This window comes from Benincasa hispida, chromosome 11 (genome assembly GCF_009727055.1).
Source record: "Benincasa hispida cultivar B227 chromosome 11, ASM972705v1, whole genome shotgun sequence".
Classification (NCBI taxonomy): Eukaryota; Viridiplantae; Streptophyta; class Magnoliopsida; order Cucurbitales; family Cucurbitaceae; genus Benincasa; species Benincasa hispida.
This window is the reverse complement of record NC_052359.1, coordinates 50,490,642-50,511,641: the sequence shown is the minus strand read 5'-3', so window position 1 is coordinate 50,511,641 and position 21,000 is coordinate 50,490,642. Positions and strand designations below refer to the sequence as shown.

The 21,000-nt window shown below is 33.3% G+C and overlaps 2 protein-coding genes across 3 annotated transcripts; one reads left to right on the top strand and one right to left on the bottom strand.

Annotated features, from left to right (window-relative positions):
• Positions 1–12,019: 12,019 nt before the first annotated feature.
• On the top strand, positions 12,020–14,847 carry LOC120092082 (pyruvate decarboxylase 1). The gene is made up of 6 exons (XM_039050283.1): positions 12,020–12,644; positions 12,730–12,893; positions 13,270–13,920; positions 14,018–14,135; positions 14,218–14,406; positions 14,493–14,847. Exons 1-6 carry the CDS (start codon positions 12,120–12,122, stop codon positions 14,661–14,663), a joined length of 1,818 nt encoding a protein of 605 aa, XP_038906211.1. The 5' UTR covers positions 12,020–12,119; the 3' UTR covers positions 14,664–14,847.
• Positions 14,848–16,997: 2,150 nt separating this feature from the next.
• LOC120091955 (transcription factor bHLH140) lies at positions 16,998–20,668 on the bottom strand. 2 transcript variants are annotated; one of them, XM_039050124.1, is made up of 6 exons: positions 20,480–20,668; positions 20,249–20,370; positions 18,922–19,880; positions 17,886–18,507; positions 17,585–17,755; positions 16,998–17,499 (listed from the first exon to the last, which is right to left on the bottom strand). In XM_039050124.1, the coding sequence occupies exons 1-6, from the start codon at positions 20,514–20,516 to the stop codon at positions 17,167–17,169; spliced, it is 2,244 nt and encodes a 747-aa protein (XP_038906052.1). In that variant the 5' UTR covers positions 20,517–20,668; the 3' UTR covers positions 16,998–17,166. The 2 variants fall into 2 exon arrangements, with proteins under 2 accessions (XP_038906052.1, XP_038906054.1); XM_039050126.1 differs by having other exon boundaries at positions 20,249–20,365; positions 20,480–20,655.
• Between the last annotated feature and the right edge of the window lie 332 nt (positions 20,669–21,000).

Below are 21,000 nucleotides of genomic sequence, written 5' to 3'. Positions count from 1 at the left end.
GATGGGTGTTCCCTTAAACGGCGTCTCTAGGACTTGAATAAAGAACCCTACCCTCTCGTTGACCCGATAAGGGTTTCTATTTATTGGTTAGACCATAAACAGGTTGTTCATTAGAGGAGCAATGATACTTAAGGATGAAGGATCTCTTACCGAAGAGTTCCATGAGCGTATTCGGATCGCTCCGATCTCACCATGACAGAAATACACAATATACATTCAAATGCACAGTTATGAAAACAAAACATAATTAACAGCATGCTTTGAACAACAAAATAACAAGGGAATGAGTTGCCATACCAGTTGAAGACGTTCTTCAAACTTCGAAACTCAACGCACCGGAACCCTCTACCTGATCAACCACGCCCAACAGTAGCGTTGACTACAGCAGCACGAACAACTGTATGAACACGAATGCCGTGGGGACGACACCGCCAGAAAAGAGCCCCGGTATTCTCGAAGTGAGAACCCAAAGCGTGGTCTTTGGTGAATTTGGTAGAGGAAGGAGGACGAGCGGATTATGTAGGCGATAAGCAAGTGGGAGGGGAAAAATGCTATCATATAGCACGATGTTTATCGTTTAGAAGAAGCTACACGATCGTGTAGATTTTACTGAACGATCGTTTAGGAAATGGTATATGATCGTTTAGCAAACTCAGGACACACTACGATCGTTTGGGGAAGCTATTTGATTGTGTAGGAACTAGTATGCGATCGTTTAGGCGCGAGATGGACGATCGTTGAGGCAGAGAGTGACTATCGGTATAGGCTCTCCAAATTCTTAAGCGATCGTTTACGATTCACCAGTGCGCTCTCTTCGTTTCTTTTCAGACGATGATTGAACAAACGATTCAAAATGAAACAATTTCATTTTTATTTCATCAGTTACAATAACCGATGCATTCCCACTAACCCACGTACGAACGTGATAAATTGGCTTAATTATCATATAATTAACCAATTAATTAATAATAAATATAATCATATTATATTTTTATCCTATAGTTTGATATCACATATCTACTATAGTATTTTCTCCTCTACTTGATATAAATCATATTTATATCTAGTTTTCTCCAAAATAATGTATCTCATACATTTAGCCAATTATATTATATATAATTAACCAGTCCAATTATATTATATATAATCGAACTTCCTCTTGTTAATTTGAGCATTTCAAATTAACCCAAACACTGGTTCTCGACTTTATCCAAGCTACCTAGGGGACCTAATGGACCTGTGACTCGAAGCTTCAACGATCCGTAAATAGCTGACTAAACTCTCTAGCCACGAGATCGACCATCCGTTAACTGTCAGGCATTCCACTAAAGACCAACAGCTGAACTCTTCTTACCACAAATATATTTCTGTGTCTATCGAATATAACCAATCATGAGTACGATGACCCTTCATAGATGCTCATAAGTACAGCTGGACCAAATTACCGTTTTGTCCCTGTAGTTATATCTCACTCCTTAAGTACCACTGATTCCTCTAATGAACAATAAAACATAGTCCAACTATGTGTGAACACCTCTTGGGCCAAGAGAAGGTGTGTGGCGCCACATCGTTCAAACCCCGGAATCAGCCCTTAAGGGAGCTATCTATCTACTTACCCCTGCCTTGGGGAAGGAGTGAATTCTATCTTGTGTAGCTGAGTTCCCAACTCCCAAATCAGATGAATCTCCAAAATGGTAGGTTTGAATCGGCGACCTGGCCACTCGCACACATACAAATTAAAGGACCGCCCTCAATGGCAGAAGTTCCCAACTTAATCAGGATTGAGGTGATGTTACCTATGGTCATCCTAGTGAAGTGAAGTCTCTGTCATGAACGGTGTTATATAACGAGACGTTAACACTTCGTGGTCAGGTCTTATACAAACTCTTTGTATAGGACGCCCTCGCTCGCTTGTCCCCAACACGAATGATCAGGATCAGACCATCTGTGACAAGTCACAACACTTGTGACCATTCCACAAAGCGGGCCGCATCCATAGCGTTACCAGGATAAGGTTTCCCTCCTTTATCCATATACTACATACCATTTTGGTTATCACTCAAGACATGATCCATTTGTATGTCACCATATACATGCTTGAGTCACATCCAGATAACCAAAGATTTATGTTTATTGGTTTGTGGTAAAGCAAATAAAACAAGCAACTGAGCAAAAATACAAGATGTGAAGTAAATATCATATATTAACAACACAAGCGTTCGTATAAACTATTTACAAACTACAAGACACAAGACTTTAGGGCATCAACCCCAATAAAGGAGTCAGGTAACCTAAGGGTAAAATGGTATTTTGACCCAGTTGAAGTAACGAATACCTGTGAAAGATTAACTTGCTGGTATGGTCTATATCTGTGGACACAGAAATATATCTGTAGTGAGAAGAGTACAGCTGTGGGTCTTTAGTAGAGTGTACCACAATTAACAAATATTGATTAATTGGTTAATGAGTTTAGCTAATTAATCTCATATCGTTTGAGCTTCTGATCTACAGGTCCATCAGGTTCTCTCATTAGCTCACTAGAGGATACTTAAGAGGGATAACTTGAATTGTTCAAATTAATTTGAGGAAACTATATATTAATGTGCCTAATATATAATTAATTATGGATATGGTTTATAATTAAATTAGAAAGTAATATTTAAATAGATTCAAATTAATTAATTAATTCAAGTGATTAGTTAGATTCACAAAAAATTAATTAATAGAGAGATTTTTGCACATATACATGGGATGTATATGATAATTAAATATATATATTAAATTGGGTTTAATGTATAAATAGTTATTTAATTATTGTGCAAATTAATTAAATAAGTTTATTTAATTGAGCTAATTAAATAAATAAATATTATTTAATTAATTATAGAAAAGGAAAATATGAGGAAAACGACTTAGCCCTTCTCTATTTAAAGACTTCCATATGGTCCTTTGCTAGACACACATTCTACACCAAAGAGAAAGTTTGACAATACACAACATCCTAATGTTATTATGCAGAATTTTCTCTAAGAGAATCATCTCTACTCTCTAAAACTCTTTTCTCCTCTCCCTCTCCCAATTATTGGATACCACCTATCTCTCTATTGGAATCCTAGAGAATAATAAGGTTACGTTCGTGGTAGTGTTCAAGATTGTTCAAGAAAGTGTTCTTGATCAAGATCGTTAGAGATCCGTTCGTCAGAACTAGAAGGGGATTTTTCATGACACTTGGGAATCTACAAAGGTAAGAATCGTCCTAATCTTTTCCCTAAAGCATGCTAATTTACATGTTTATATATTTTGTTTTGTATAATGATTTTGTTTAATGTAAAATCAAATTGCAGGATACAAGGCGTTCTAACAAAACGCTTTCGTTGTGGGATTCGATTCCCCTTCACTAAGATGGGTCCTCAAAGGAGGTTAGGAATATATGTTGGATATGATTCCCCGTCAATTATCAAATATCTTGAACCCCTGATGGGTGATGTATTTACTACATGATTTGTTGATTGTCATTTTAATGAGACAAATTTTCCAACATTAGGAGGAGGAATTAAGAAAATGAAAAAACAAAATTACATAGAATGCATCAATATCGTCTCATTTAGATCCCCATACAAAAGAATGTGAACTTGAAGTTCAAAAAATAATTTATTTGCAAAAAATAGCAAATCACTTACCATATGCATTTATAGATGCAAAGAAACTAACTAAGTCAAATATACTAGCTGCAAATGTTCCATTGAAAATTGATATCCCAATGCAGCAAGTTATAACTAATGAATCTGGAACATGCCAGAAGCATGGTAGATCAGTGGGTTCCAAAAGATAAAAATCCTCGAAAAATAAATATAATTAATAGTCAATAAGACTTGGTTGAGGATGTAAATACCCATAAAAAAATCCTTGACATGACTAGTGAAAAAGGTGAAATCCCTAAAGATAATAATGAGATTTCAATAAATTGTCATGATAGGAAAAAGATGAAATCGAATTAATATAGTTATTGACGACATTTTTTAAGGGATTGAATCCCGAGCGGAAGCGTATGAACGTCTTACATTTCGATTTTTCAGTTTATATGAAACAAAATTATAACAGAATAGAACCAAAATATAGAATAAATCATGTTTATACATTCAACATGCATTTTAATAAGAAGAAAATGGAAGAAGAACATTTTCTTACCTTTGTAGATCCCTTTGTTTTCACGAAAACCCCAAGCTTTTTCTCCGTAATGTATCTCCAACAAACAATGAACACCACGGTAAGAGAGACCTCACTATTCTCTTGGAATCCAAGAGTAGAAGAGTGGTTTCTAACCTTTGGAGGAGCAATGATGGAGAGGAGAAAGCGTTGAGAGAATTTGAAGGCTAGGTTTTCACAAAAAAAAAAATTCTTATTTTTAATTTGGGCAAAAGAAACAATTTATATGGAGAAGAGTTTACCCATTCTTCAAGTATTTTCATATTTGTGCATAAGGCTCAATTAATCAAATAATATTTATTTGATTAATTAGCAAACCTAAAACTATTTATATTAAATCTAATTTAATGTATATAGTTAATTAATTAAATAAACATTATATGCCTCCACCTCTCAAAATTAATTAATTTTTTATGATTCTGATTCATAAAAATTCATTATTTGAATCATATTCAAATATTTCTCTCTTAATTATAGACCAAATCTGTAATTAACTATATCTATCAATCTCATCAATATGCTATTTCATCAATTAGTTTGAATAATTCAAATCATTCCTTTTGTATTTCCTTTAATGACCTTATGGACTTACAGATTAGAAGCTCCAATAATATGAGATTAATTGATTAAACTTATTTAATTAAATTAATTAATATTCATTAACTACTGGGCACTCCACTAAAGACCGATAGTTGCACTCTTCACACTGTAGATTTATTTCTTTGTCCACAGTATAACCAATCAACAAAGCGATGACCTTTCACAAATGCTCATAACCACAACTAGGTCAACATACCGTTTTATCCTTGTAGTTACATCTAACTCTTTAAGTATCACTGATTCCTCTAATGAACAAACAATTTATAGTCAAACTATAAACTAACACCTCTCGGGCCAGTGAGAGGTTAAGGTCTCATTGTTCAAGACCCGGAACTAGCTATTAAGGGAGTAATTTATTTACTTTCCCAAGGAATGGGAAAGAGTGAATTCCATCTTGTGTAGCTATGTTTCCAACTCCCTTATCAGACAAATCCCCAAAATGTTACGCTTATTGAGTCGGCTATCATGACCATTCTCACCCATACAGGTCAAAGGACTGTCATCATAAACAGGAGTTCACAACTCACTCAGGATTAAGGTCAAGCTTCCTATGGTCATCTTAGTGAAATATAAGTCTCTTTTAGTAACGGTGTTATATAGAGAGTCTATTCATTTTGTGGTTTGATCTTATACAAACTCTTTGTATAGAATACCCCCGTTCGCATGTCTCCACATGAATAATCAGGATTCAGATCATTTGTAGCACTTTACAACAATTGTAATATCTACAAAGTGGGTCGTATTCGCAGTGTCATCAGGATAAGGTACCCAGCCTTAACCATCTACTACAGACCATTTAGGTTATTACTTAAACATAATCCACCTGTATGTCTCCACATACATGTTTAAGTTTCATAAAATAACTTTGGATCTTAGTTTATTAGATTAAATTAATGCAGTTTAAACGTAAAATAAAATACCTCTAATTTTATTAGATAACTAATTTGTGTTAACAAAACTACAAACCATGAGATTCACTAGATTTATGACATCAATCCAATAATTTTTGCATATAATGTTGCTATTGATATTATATCTAAAAGTGAGGATCCTAAACCAAAATCTGTTGAAGAATGTCGACATAGAAAAAATTGGCTTTAGTAGAAATAAGCAATCGAGGCAAAATTAAATTCACTTTCAAAACGTCAAGTTTTTTTTACCAGTGGTCCAAATACCAGAAGGTGTTGAACTTGTATTAATACAAATGGGTATTTATGAGGAAAAGAAATGAAAATAATGAGGTCACAAGATATAAAGCAAGACTAGTTGCACGAGGTTTTTCACAAAGACCTGGTATTGATTATGAGGAGAAGTATTCTCCGGTGGTGGATGCAATTACACTAAGATATTTAAATGGTCTAACCGTGCTTGGAAGTCTGGACATGCATCATATGAATGTAATCACGACATGTTTATTGAATCTCTTAATAATGATATTTATATGAGAATCCCAAAGGGTTTAAAGTACCTCAAACATATAAATCAAATTCACGGGAATTATATTCAATAAAGTTACAGAGATCACTATATGGATTGAAATAATCAAGACGAATGTGGTACAATCGCCTGAGTGAATATTTATTGAAAGAAGGATATCAAAATAATTCAATACCTCAGTGTGTTTTTATAAAGAAATCACAGTCAGAATTTACGATTATAATTGTATATGTTGACGACTTCAATATAATTGGAACTCCTGGAGAGCTTTCAAATGTAATAGAATATTTTAAGAAAGAATATGAGATAAAATATCTCGAAAAAATAAAATTTTGCCTTGATTTACAATTTGAGCATTTAACAGATGAGATATTTATTCATCAATCAACTTATACAGGAAAAGTTTTGAAAAGATTTCATATGAATAAAGCACATCCATTGAATATTCCAATAGAAGTGCATTCACTAGATGTGAAGAAAGATATATTTCGACCTCGAGACAATAATGAAAAGTTTCTTGGTCTTAAAGTACCATATCTTAGTGCAATTGGTGCACTTATATATCTTACTAATAATACAAGACCAGATATTGCATTTTCAGTAAATTTATTAGCTAGATATAGTTCTTCTCTAACAAAAAAACAATGAAATGAAATTAAGTATATACTCTGTTATCTCCGAGGAACGACTGATATGGGTTTATTTTATGCAAATAAAAAAAAAAAATTGATCCAGTTGGTTATGTAGATTTTGGATATTTATCTGATCTACACAAAGCTAGATCTCAAAGGTGTTATCTATTCACATATGGAGGAACTGTTGTATCGTGGCAGTAAGTGAAACAGATCATAATGGCTACTTCCTCAAATCATGCTGAAATTCTTGCAATTCACAAGGCTAGCCGAGAATATGTAGATTAATGACTCAGCACATTTGTGAAACATATGACTCGTCTTCTAATAAAAATATTCTGACAATATTATACGAAAACAACACAACATGCATATCCCAAATCAAATGAGGATATATTAAAGGATATAGAACAAAACATATTTTACCAAAACTTTTCTACATTCATGATCTTGAAGAGAATATTGACATCACCGTATAACAAATTTGTTCGAAGGATAACCTGGCAGACTTATTTACAAAATCATTACCAACCACAACCTTTGAAAAATTGGTGCACAACGTTGGACTGCAGCGACTTAGAGATCTTAATTGATGTTTTAATAAGGGAGAGTAAATATATTGTATTATTTTAAAAGTATATATTATATGAAATATGTACTCGTTTTTCTTCACTAGGATTTTTCCCCATTAGGTTTTTCCTAGTAATATTTTAATGAGGCATATTTCACATATATAATGGGCATCCAAGATGGAGCATTATAAATATTATAATGTGTTAGATAGATGCCCAAGTTTAATGTCAAAAGCCAAGTGTCCTCCTTCCATTACCAAATGTGTTGGCCATATGTCATATAACATCCTATGTTTGATGCCCAAACGTGCCACATTCTACTTGCCAGAATTTCTATAATAAGTGGCCATTTGCTGATTTTAAAAATACATATATATTGGGCAAAATACATGAATTTTGGAGAAAGTGAAGAATCTTGAGAAATTCTCATATTTTATATTTTGTTATTTATTTATTTTATATATTATATTATATTTACTTTAATATTTTTTTATTATTATTATTATTATATTTTCTCCATATTCATGTTTTCGTTGTGCACTATTGTGCTCCTCAAATTTACAACATTGATATTATTCTTCCATACACGTGTGATTGTTTGAATATGTCATGATTGACCATGAGATTCAATTCAAGTTTCTTTTTTCCCCCTTTTTTTATATAAGTAAATGAATCATTTAAGGTTTGGCACATGAGAATGGCTTGGCTTTTAACTAAGACGTCAACGATTCAAATCTCCACGGACATAAGCATAAGACAATGCTAATTGACATGTATACTGGAAACACGAGAATTTAAAAGAAAGCAATTAAAATTGAAAACACAAGAGTTGACGTGGAAAAACTCCAAATTGGAGAAAAATCACTATGTAAAAAATTGTTACAGTCACACATAATAATTCTCTCTCCTGGTCTTAATTAGAAGAGCACTTCCTCAAAGCTTTTATACTACTCACACGCTTTTCCTACTCTCAAACTAGAGAATATAAAAAGAAAATTTAACTAGAGTTAGCACACCTAAGTTTCAAGTGTTTCTAACTGAGACAATTTGAAACCAAAGACATGCTTCTTTTATATTGTTTGGAATCAATGACTTTTTTTGAACTATTCTCATGTGGGACAACTGGACTTTTAATATTTTGTCAAAACTTAACATATACTTCAATCCCTTGAGATTGGATGTCTAAAGTTTTACATAATTATATTGAAACTTTTAGTCATCAAATATAAGTTACAATTTATTTAATAGTTTTTTACATAAAAAAAAAATATAAGTTTAAGTTATTTACCGTTATTAAGAAAAGTAGTTTTTTTACAAATACAAGTTTTTTAATAGTTTTTTACATAATTATATTTGAAACTTTTAGTCATCAAATACAATTTTTTGTATGGACTTTTCAATGAATAAGAAAAGTAGTCCATATCCTCATAAAATAGATATCGTAGTTATATACATAATAATATATCTAAAATTAGTATGAAATCACAGTTGATGGAATTTAAATAAAGTAAATGAGATACTTAAAATAATTAATTTATATTGAAGTGCAAAACATACAGATTCCAAAACAATAAGAATAGATTCCAAACACTACTGTATAACAAACAAAAATAATAATTAATAAATTTAGGAAAGACCTCTCTAGACCAACCTAATGTTTAAATAATCTAGCACTTTTGAAAAACCTGCCACGTTATTCCAACTGATTATTTCAAATTTCAAATAATTAATATTATATTTATGTCAAGTGCATGAAATAAAATTTAATTGTACTAAAATAAAATAAAATTTATAATTATTATTTTTTTTAAAAAAAAGTTTTTGACACCAATATAAGAGTATTTAAAATTGTCATGTGAAAAACAAAAAGGAATTCCAAATTTTCGTTTATTTGCAAAAAAGAAAAAAAAAAGGATTATTTGGAGAAACACCAATTGAATTGTCATTATCACACAACAACTCACAGGACGTGGCGCAGCCAGGTCATGACCCAACTGGAGCCGTTGGAATCCGCTGACGTGGACTTTTCGGGATGAAGCTTCACTAAAGTGCTTGAAAAATAAAAAATTTAAGGTCACGTTTACCCCACACAAAACATAATTCCCTAATCAGGATAAAAAAAATGAGTTTCATTTAATTACTTTTAGTGTTATTTATTTGTATTGACACATGAATTTCACATTCAAATGTCTAATAAAATAAAAGTAGAATTATGTCTTATCATAATCGTTATCGTTATTGTTATAGTTATCATTACGACTTCCATTATTGTTAATGCTACCGTTGAAAAATTATCAATTTTGACATATTTACTATTACTATTACCTTATTGCTTGACCCTCATAGGTAGAGTTAGTGATTAACGGTAACTGTAAATTTGACAAAATTCATAATTTTAAGTAAATACAATCAAAATCAATCCAATTACATTTGCGATTCAAGTTTATTATGATGGATTTATCAATGAAATTTCATTACGATTGCATCAATTTTCATTATGGTTAGGTAAACGTGGTCTAAGTCTTTTAAGATAACTATTTAAAATTTTGGTTAAAATATTGTTTTTGATTTTATATTTGAAGTCTTTTTTCAATTTTAATAATATATTTTCAATAAATCATAAATTTAATAGTAATTGCTAGTTTATGGTTGATTTTAAAAAAAATGAAAATATACTTGTATATGTACTTTCTTGAATGAAAAATATTATTATTCAATTAATTTCTATAAAAAAAATAATTTTGAATGACTAAATTTAAAATTTATAAAGAGTACAAAATTAAAATTGAATAGATTTTAAAGCATGGAGATCAAAATGATATTTTAATCAAAATACCTCATCTATTGATCTATCAAATTACGTATTAAATTATCCTTAATTACAAAGAAAATAAACGAAATTCATCTCTCGATTAATCACGCATCTTGATTATACATATAGAAAAGATGATTAATTTGAACAATATTGAAAATCAACTACCATGTATATGCAAATAATTCTGTAAATACCCAAACAAAAGTTCACCGCCCAAAAAACAAACAAACAAACAAGCAATTCCACCATAATAACATAAATTAGTTTCCAATACGCTTATAACTATTTTAAGAAAAATATTTTTAGATCTACTTTTCATTTAAATCTCTACCTTTCGAAATCTATATTTTAGACCTCGTTTGATAATTATTTAGTTTTTAATTTTTATTTTTAAAAATTAAACTTATTTCATTCACTTTTTTTTACAATGATTTGCAACTTTATTAAGTACAATGGTTGAATTATTAGCTAAATTCCAAAAACAAAAACAAGTTTTGAAAGCTGTTTTTTTAATTCTCAAAATTTGGCTTGATTTTTTAAACCATTGATGAAAAGTAGATAACAAAGAAAGAAATTTAGAGGTGGTAAATAGTATCCATAAGCTTAATTTAAAAAAAAAAAAAAATAGTTACCGAACGATGCCTCAAGTTTTGTGTTTAATTTCAATTTAGTCATAATATTCGAGATGTCACAATTTTATAATTAAGATTTTAGTTTTGTTTCACTTCATCCATAAGTTTCTAGGAGTTGGAGTTCACAACTCAACTTATTATTTGGTCTAAGGAGTTTGTGGACAAAACATCAAATTTATGTTTTATTAACGGGTTGCATCATGAAGGTTAGAACTTCGCATCTATACTCCTTGTATCAAACATCTCCCCAATCTGCATTTTTTATTAAATGCTAACTTTCACCAACGGCTATTTAATTAAATTAAAATAGTTATATGAAGTAAAATTAACTTAATTTTAATAGTGATAAAAAAAATTATAGCAATCGCGCTTAGAGTATAAATGAAAGGAGTGGCACAAAGTGTTGCTTCGAAAAACATGGGTATTAAAAATAGTGAAACTTAATCTATTATGATTCTTTTAATTCTTTTTTTCTTAAAGAAAAATATATAATTTGTTATTCAAACTTGTAATATATTCTCTTAATATAGTGTATCAAAATGGACTATATATATATATTTTGAAATTGGAGGCTTAATCTCCATTTTCCACCATAGTTTAAAAACAATGAAATTAAAGAAACTTCTTAACATATATACTTCAAAAAGTAAGGTATGAACTTCAACATTAAGATTTCATTTGGTAACTATTTTATTTTTTTCCTATTTACTAATCATTTTACTTTTTGTTTTTGTTTATAAAAATCAAACTGTACACATTGTTTTGACCTCTAAATTTCTTCCTTTCACCCATAGTTTAGCTTTCGAAAAATTGTTTTTGTTTTTTGAATTTGAGTAAGAATTCAACCAAATTAATACAGCCGCATAAGTTTTTAGCATAGGCAAATTAGGAAGGGAAAAATTGATATACTCGTCAAACGCCAATCACAATGATTACGGATTCCCAACCCACGAGAATCCACAGAGATCACCGCACTCCAAAAATACCCCTTTTTCCCCAAAACCGCTTATTATTAATTATTAATTATTAATTGTAATGTTAAATGGTTTCTTCTCTTACCACTTGCCACCCGTTGCCACTTCCACGCCTCTCCCCCTCCCTTTATATATAAACATAAACCTCTTCATTTCCTCTTCATTCCATCACTCAAAACCACTCTTCTCTGATTCCCCATAAGCAACACAAACCACTTTTCTCTCTTCCAAAAACCACCCATCTTCCATTAATGGACACCAAAATCGGATCACTCGACACTTGCAAACCCGCCAACAACGTCGTTTGTTGCCCATCCAACGGCTCTGTTTGCACCATCCAAAATTCCGTCCCCTCCACCGTCCTCAATTCCTCCGACGCCACCCTCGGCCGCCACCTCGCCCGCCGTCTAGTTCAAATCGGCGTCACCGATGTTTTCACTGTTCCTGGCGATTTCAACCTAACGCTTCTTGACCATTTAATCGCCGAGCCTGCTCTCAATAACATCGGCTGCTGTAACGAGCTTAATGCTGGATACGCCGCTGACGGCTACGCTAGGTCCCGCGGCGTCGGCGCGTGTGTTGTCACATTCACCGTCGGCGGTCTTAGTGTTCTGAATGCCATCGCCGGCGCTTACAGTGAGAACTTGCCGCTTATTTGCATCGTTGGTGGCCCTAACTCCAACGATTATGGAACTAACAGAATCCTTCATCACACAATCGGTCTCCCTGATTTCAGCCAAGAACTCCGATGCTTTCAAACCGTTACTTGCTTTCAGGTACTATACAAGATTTTGTTGCATGATTCTTTTATTATTATTATTTTTTTTTAGAGTAATGAGGCGATTTGTTGTTTTTGTTTAGGCTGTTGTGAATAATCTTGAAGATGCTCATGAGTTGATTGATACTGCCATTTCTACTGCCTTGAAAGAAAGCAAGCCTGTTTATATTAGTATTAGTTGTAATTTGCCTGGGATTCCTCATCCTACTTTCAGCCGTGATCCAGTTCCATTTTCACTTTCTCCCAAGTAAGTTCTTTAAACAAATTTACATTAAAAACTTTTAATACTTTCTGAAGTGTACAATTGCTTTGTGATAAATTGGCTTGTGTAAGATAATATAATATTAAATTTCCCTGAGCTGGAAGTCTTGAGTTTAATTTCGTTAATATTGATTAAGCTCACAAGTGACGTTAGAGGATTTGATATTAGATTTGCTTTCACCATCCGTTTAAGTTTTTGGCTGAGCAGGTGGTTAGGGAGGTCATGACCCCGGCAATTTTCTAAAAACTCAAGTTTTTGGGTTGATCCGTGATTTAACGGTCTAGATGATAAATAAATTTCCAATTTCTTGAAAGTTTAGGGACTGAATTTATTATTGAATGGATTTCTGTGATGGAAACAGAGTGAGCAATCCACATGGGCTAGAGGCAGCAGTGGAGGCAGCGGCACATTTCTTGAACAAGGCTGTGAAGCCAGTACTTGTTGGTGGGCCTAAAATGCGAGTTGCCAAGGCTTGTGATGCATTTGTGGAGCTTGCTGATGCTTGTGGCTATGCCTTGGCCGTAATGCCATCGGCGAAAGGCCTTGTACCCGAGCACCACCCTCATTTCATCGGAACTTACTGGGGTGCTGTCAGTACTGCCTTCTGTGCCGAGATTGTTGAATCTGCTGATGCATACTTGTTTGCCGGGCCGATTTTCAATGACTACAGCTCTGTTGGGTACTCTCTTTTACTCAAAAGGGAGAAGGCGATTATTGTGCAGCCTGATCGAGTGACCATTGGCAATGGACCTACATTTGGCTGTGTTCTAATGAAAGATTTCCTTCAAGCACTTTCAAAACGTGTGAATAACAACACTACTGCATATGAAAACTACCATAGAATCTTTGTTCCTGAAGGCCAGCCTTTGAAATCTGAGCCTAAAGAGCCATTGAGAGTCAACATTTTGTTCCAACATATTCAAAAGATGCTTAGTAATCAAACGGCTGTGATTGCGGAGACAGGGGACTCTTGGTTTAACTGCCAGAAACTTAAATTACCAAAAGGATGCGGGTAAGGCATTGTTTGGAAAATTAGTAAACTCATTTATTCAACCATTATGTTCATGTCCTAAAAAGTAATTTTCCTTTTTGTGTTTGTTTGTTTGCAGTTATGAATTCCAAATGCAGTATGGTTCTATTGGTTGGTCAGTTGGTGCTACTCTTGGATATGCACAAGCTGTTCCAGCGAAAAGAGTTATCGCGTGTATTGGTGATGGAAGTTTCCAGGTAAAAATCGGTTTGATTTAAACTTTGATACTTGACACAATCATACATTATTCGAAAAAAGTTGATCATCTGTTTGTCACAGGTGACTGCACAAGACATATCGACGATGATCCGTTGTGGACAGAAAACCATCATATTCTTGATAAACAATGGTGGTTACACCATTGAAGTCGAGATCCACGATGGGCCTTATAATGTTATCAAGAACTGGAACTACACGGCATTGGTCGATGCAATCCATAACGGGGAAGGGAAGTGTTGGACGACAAAGGTAAGCCGATATTGAACTCGCTGGTTTGAGATATGTGGGTGGGAGGAATTGTGTTTAGTGAAAGAATTTGAATTCATTGTTTGCAGGTTCGTTGCGAGGAAGAGCTTGTGGAGGCGATTGAAACAGCTACAGAAGCCAAAAAGGACTGCTTGTGTTTCATTGAGGTAATTGCTCACAAGGATGATACAAGCAAAGAGCTATTGGAATGGGGCTCAAGAGTATCTGCTGCCAACAGCCGCCCTCCCAATCCTCAGTAAAAGAAAAATAAAATAAAATAAACTTCATCAACTTTGCAGCATTTACTTCTCTCATTTGCTTGTCATCTTTAGGTTAAAAAAAGTGTTTGATTTGAGATTGTATTAGAAAAAACAAGTATTTTGTGGTGTAAATTCCTCTTGAACATTTTCTTATTGAGAACAATATTTTCTGGGTTTTGTATTCTTTTTTGGTCTATTTCTTGCTTTCCCTCTAAAGCTTACAAAATGAAATTTTTAATAGTGTGTTGCACGTGCTCCTCACATGATGTTTGGTTAAATACAAAAACAGAAACAATAACTCTTAGAAAAAACAGGGTGTCCGAAGTGGTTGACGACTACTCAAAAGTAGTTTTCAAGTGTATTTTGCTTGTTATGATAAATACTTAATTCTAAACAATTGAAAAAAATTAATTGAAGCTCCATCAAGAGTACTTTCTTTAGAAGGGAAAAAGAAAACTGTGAAAAGGATTGCAAATAAAAAAAAAAAATGTTCTGTTTCTAAAAGACGATGATATTTAGAGTTGGTGTCAAAGTTGAATAATTTAAAATCTAAGTGGCTGCAGAACTTTTGATCGTTTATCACGTTTGAAGATTTTGATTGGTCAAGTACCTATGAACGGCACTTTTCAAAAGAACGTCAAGACAGACACATTGCTTTACTTTCCACGAATAAATACCGTGAGCTGCCGCTTAAAATTTTTAATTCTCATCAAAATTATTTTTTTTTTTAATCAAAGAGTTAAATTATCACTGTTGATACTATTTAGAAAAGAATAATCCTAAACTAAATTTGTATTAAATTAACAAAATTCCGGAAGGATTTTCTAAAATTACAAACGATATTCATCACCTTTGTGAGAGAAAAAAAATCAATGAAAGCGATTTTTCAATTTGTCCTTAAAAATTAGAAATCATTCTTTATGTTTTATGACCGACAACACAGGTTTAAAAAACTGATTTAAGACCAATATTTATTCCTTCATTTATAGGATCTTGAAAGAGAATAAGTTTGAGAAAAAACAATTCTTTGACCACGAATTAACGCTTACAATTACAGGTTCACTTCTGAAAATTATAGAAAAATCCTGATGACTCGAAAAAACCGATCAACCCATGCGGTTTGGGTTGGGTTTAAATAAATGAAAATTTTATGGGTTAGGTTGGTTCATGGGTTCACCTAATATAACCCGAACCAATCCGAATTTATTATTAACTTTAAAATATATTTTTTATTACTTATAACACAATTATTTATACATATATTGATTTTAATTTTATTTAATTTCAATATTTTTTGAATAATTTATTCTTCAACAACTCTTAATTCTTTGCACTTTAGAAAGAAATTTTTTACTATATAAATTGAAATTGAGTTGTTAATCTTAATTAAATATATGAAAATAATTAATTTAGATTTTTACATATTTACATTTTGCTCCTTTTTAGAACAAAATTTAAAATAAATGACCCGATTAACCCTAACCAACCCAATCCAAATATTTCATGATTGGATTGGGTTGAGTTCATTTTTTAATAAGGGTTATCTGGATTGAAAAGATTTGATTTACAACCCAAAAAATTAGATTGGATAGTCTTACAACTCAACCCATGAACACCTCTATATAATCTTCCTAATTATTCTACAGCAAAGGATTTTTTTTTTGTTCTTTGTTCCTTTTCTCTTTGTCACATTTGATTATAAAGCCTGTGTTCGGTATTTCTTAAAAAGCTTGTAAAAACATTTTAATTGGATTATATATATATTCCTGAAAAATAAAACAATTTTTTTTTTGGTGTTTAGGTGTTAAGCATAATTTTCATCTAATTCTTAAGTTTCAAAACATTACATTGTTTTCCTCTTAAGTTTTATGTTTAAATTTTCATTTCATCCATAAATTTCAAAATTTTCATTTCATCCATAAATTTCAAAATGTTACATTTTCACTCCATTTATGATTTTTTTACTTTTTAATTTTTCATTTGATTTTTCAAGATTCAAAATACTAATCTTGAACTTCTACTAAATACTCACTCATAATCTCTCATATTGATATATATTAATTAATTTGAAAATAAAAATTAATAAATTTTCACTATTTAATTACTATTAAAAACAATTTCTCGACTTCATAATTATTTTAGATTAATTTAAAATTTGCCACAAAAGACGAATGTGAACATTCGTAAAAATTCGAAGATAAAAGTGTAAAATAAAGAAATCTAGAAGCTCGATGAAAACTAAACCCAACTCGGGTAAACCCAGGAAGATTTAAAATGAACAAAAATATAGTTTGAAAATTCTGTGCGATTAGATGGAATCATGACACTTGAATCTGTGAAATTCTCCGAGTTACCATGGTAGTCTGGTAGAGAAACAAAATGTGATATAAGTTATAACTATTAACTAATGCTTCCCGAGGCCATCATAACTACACAAACCCCAAAGATATTGAGCTCAAAATATTTACAACAAAATTTTTGTGTGTGGAAGACATTATGAAAACTAAGACAGAGGAGCATTACTTGGCGCAATCACTAAACGACCGCCCTCAAGTAGTGTGGAAGGGAAAGGCGCTTGACATTTGAAAATATGCGCTTTCAATTTGGGTAAGTTGGGATGAGCACTTCTGCATCTGTTGCAACGTAACTCCATAGACATCAAGCTCTCATCGTCCATCATGCTCGCCTTTCCATGGCTACTGACTTCGTCCATAACGGCAACCGAGTCTCTGAAGAAATCGGTGTTGAAAGAATTCCAATGCTTCCTGTTTTTCAGATGACTGGAATCGAAATCCTGGCTTATAACATGTAGGTGCAGTTGCCTCATTGATGGAGCCTGCAAGAAAGTAAACAGATCACTTTGCTCATCAGAATTTCTTGTATATGTTTGATCCTGCCACCAAAATGTATTATTGACCTACCGAGTGGTATCCAAGGCGGAAAACTAATGATGCATCTTCATGAAAGAACTTATCAATCCACTTCAAACCCACAGCGTGCATTGTCCTCAACAATGGAAGGTGTTCTCCACATACATCGGCTAGTTGATCGAGTCCCTCATGCCGAGCCACTACTAGAAGATGCTTGCGTGCCTGCAAAACAAGTTCATGGTTAAATCTTTTATCATTCAAAGAACAAAGGCAGTAATAACTCAAGACAGTTATAACTCCAACCCAACAATCAAAGAACATAGGCATTAGTAGAACTTAAGAATGGAAATACCTTTGGATAAATATCATTCAGTACTACAACATCATCTGATGTCTCCAGTACAGTATCACTGTGTTGCTCGGGATGCATTGCAGTGTTGTAAAGTGCTTGTGCCCATGAACCCCAGTGCTTACTCATTTTGGGGACAGTCTTATTGTTGTTTTGGTTTAGTGCTTCAGTCGAGTCCTGAGATCCTTTCCATTTTTTGCTTCTTTCAGGATTTTGCAAATTCTCTCTCTTAAACTTGTGATGGCTATTCTCAGAGTGCTTTCGTGGTTCTGAAGGGGTCAAGCCAAGGCGTCCGTGAATTCCCTTAACTGACTTAAATTTGTCTTCTACTACTGAAATAAAGGCTTGAAATAAGGAAGAGTAAGCATTGCGAAGAAGCTTGCAACCTTCATCATAGTCATTGTTGAGATAATTTGGCCTTTGTGGGTTCATGTTAGGTCCAAGAACATGTATGACATGGGTTACTCCTTCCCTATTAAACAAAGGAGAAGTTGAAGGCAACTGAACGGCCACAGCATTGCCAGGTTGAAGAGAGTTTGCTTGTTGTTTAGTTGCCACTTCTAGGCCAGAACCTGCAGCACTAAAAATTGCAGCATTGACACCACCTCCTCCTGGTTTCAGTCGCCTGTGCGGAATATCTTTATTATCTTCCTTATAGAGATCATAAACAAACATATCTCACAAAACATCAATTTTCCTCAAGTTCAAATGAAAAATATAATATGGGTCGATCAAAGGGTAAAATTCAAGATCAAAACATTAAGCATGTACATAAGAATATCAAGGTTAAGTCTTAAGAATATCCCTATTTCTGTAGATCATTTTCTGGGCCATCCAACTGATAGATATAATATAGTTCAGAATGTTACGGCAACTGGAGGAATTATCTCGACCGTTCAAGTAATTCTCTAATCAAATGCAGAGATGATAGACAATGAGTATCGTAACTTCCTCATATATTACTTAACAATAAATGAACAATTACAATCCAAGGCATTGAAATGGAGATAACAAACTAATAAATATGCTACAAGCATACCAGTTTGCAGCATTGGCTATAACATTGCAGCGCAATCCACCTTCTGAATTGAGTTTAGTTATATCACCTACGAATGTAAAAAACTTGGTGGAACTAATATTTTTCTTAGCTGCTTTAGCTTTAACCAAAGACAATATCTTTGATCCATGACTCAAGTCCACCAGTACAAGTCTGGCATTTCCAAGCTTATCCATGAATTCCTCAACCTTCTCAACAATAATTTCAGCAGCCTTTTCATGGCTAAACTTGAAATCTGAAGTCGAAATAGATGGAAATGCAAGAGTTGGAGGATCACTCTGAGAAATATTGTCTTCTAAGGATCTAACGCCTGGACTTTCACCTTTATCTGACTCTATATCAACATTTCTCGATATTGTGCAGGCAGATTCTTCCTTTTTATCACAAGAGTCGCTCTTTTCCTGGGTAGTTTGTGGAATTGGAGAATCCTTAACAGTATTAGCACTAGAAAGTGTCTCAGAAGGTTTTTCTGCTTTCTTCAAGAACTTCATTATGCCAAGTTGTACTTTCTTGTCTGGGTTCTTCTGGCCAAAACATCCACGTGGAAGCATATCATGTAAATCAAGCGATTTGTACATATCTATAGCGGATTGAACGTCGGTCTCATTGTGGCAAAAGGTTATGCGAGCGAATCCTTCATTTAGTCTGGGCAATTCTTTCTTTTGTAACATTTTATTCACAACAGCAGCAGCTTTTCCACCTGATAAGTTCCCTTCATGACCAGTCCGCTTAACAGAACGAGAGATACAGAGCTGTGCAGGAAGATCTAATACAACAGCTTGTACATCCACTCGTGGGCCACAGAGCTTCACAAAATCTGCCCGCTGCTCTATTTCAAGATTGCACCTGTCCACAAATACATTCTTCCCATCATTCAGTGCACTCGCTGCACTCTTCAAGCACTGTGCTTTGGTTCCAGACTTGCCATTTCCAATGGTATCCTGAAAGAGAAAATAGTAATAATAAAAACAACCTTCTTTTGTGACATTTCAGAAGTGAAAGAACATGTTAAAAACACTTCCAACTCAAACTCAACATATTTGAAAGTGATTTGTAGTGGTTTTAGAAAAAATCAAAAGAATTTGAAAAGTGGTTAGTGAGGAAGCAGTTGTAGAATGACCCAAGTAATTATTAAGAAAGCACTTAAAAATACCTTTAATCAGAGTGAAAAACCATTGACACAACCAAACCACTTCAAGTTTACCAATCTCAGGATTCTAAAGTATGACACTGAAAACGAGCTACGAATGTTACTGAAGTCTAAAGAAGCATTTCATCAAACAGATAGCATTCATTGTTAGAGAAAAACCTGGCAGATTCGAACCCAAGGGCGAGAAGAGGAACCCATTACAAGTTCGCAGAAGGTGGATTTGCCGCTTCCAGGTGCGCCCACTAATATTACCATTATGAGCTTCCCTTGCCCTTCCTTTCCTTTAAAACACAGACATTCATCGTTATGAAAATCGCAAAAGAAAGAATCTCAATAGTTTATGACGAATCTGAAAATCCCAAAAAGCACGGAACAGAAATAGTATTACACCTTTGGCTGTCGAATTTTCGTCGGTATCCATGTCCATTTCTTGATTAGATTTTAGGTCTTCATTTAAACCCTATCAATCGCCATTACCGACGTTCGGGCTGTCGAAGAGTGAAGCTTGAAGAATACGCCACGGTCAGTTCCCTCCCCAAATTTGCTGATACGGGAGTGTTTGGTTATGCATTTAGCACGTCCTCGTGTCGAATGAAATAGTCAAGCCTCAAGGTAAGGGGAGAGAGTTTTTTTTTTTTTTTTTTTTTTTTTTTTTTTTTTTTTTTTTAAAAAAAAAATTATTATTATTATTATTATTGTGATTAGGAAAACAATTTAGAAGAAATATAGCGGTTCTGAAGCTATTTAGAAATCTATGATTGTTTTGGAGTTTTCGAGGCGGGGATTTTGTGTAAAATATTTTGTCGACCCTCGACTTGTCGAAAATTAAAGAAGAGGTTGAGGGTTTGACCTTCGACTTGAGAAGAGGACGGGTGTTCAACCCTCAACCTGTCGAAAATAAAGAAGAGGTC

Bases quoted from the DNA above. Each gene is read 5' to 3' on its own strand.
- LOC120092082 (XM_039050283.1), top strand. From the start codon at position 12,120: ATGGACACCAAAATCGGATCACTCGACACTTGCAAACCCGCCAACAAC. The intron at 12,894-13,269 runs GTAAGTTCTTTA...TGATGGAAACAG, and splicing joins CCATTTTCACTTTCTCCCAA to AGTGAGCAATCCACATGGGC. The intron at 14,136-14,217 runs GTAAAAATCGGT...TGTTTGTCACAG, and splicing joins TTGGTGATGGAAGTTTCCAG to GTGACTGCACAAGACATATC.
- LOC120091955 (XM_039050124.1), bottom strand. From the start codon at position 20,516: ATGGACATGGATACCGACGAAAATTCGACAGCCAAAG. The intron at 20,371-20,479 runs GTGTAATACTAT...TGTGTTTTAAAG, and splicing joins CGAAAATTCGACAGCCAAAG to GAAAGGAAGGGCAAGGGAAG. The intron at 17,500-17,584 runs GTAGGTCAATAA...ACTTTCTTGCAG, and splicing joins TCCGCCTTGGATACCACTCG to GCTCCATCAATGAGGCAACT.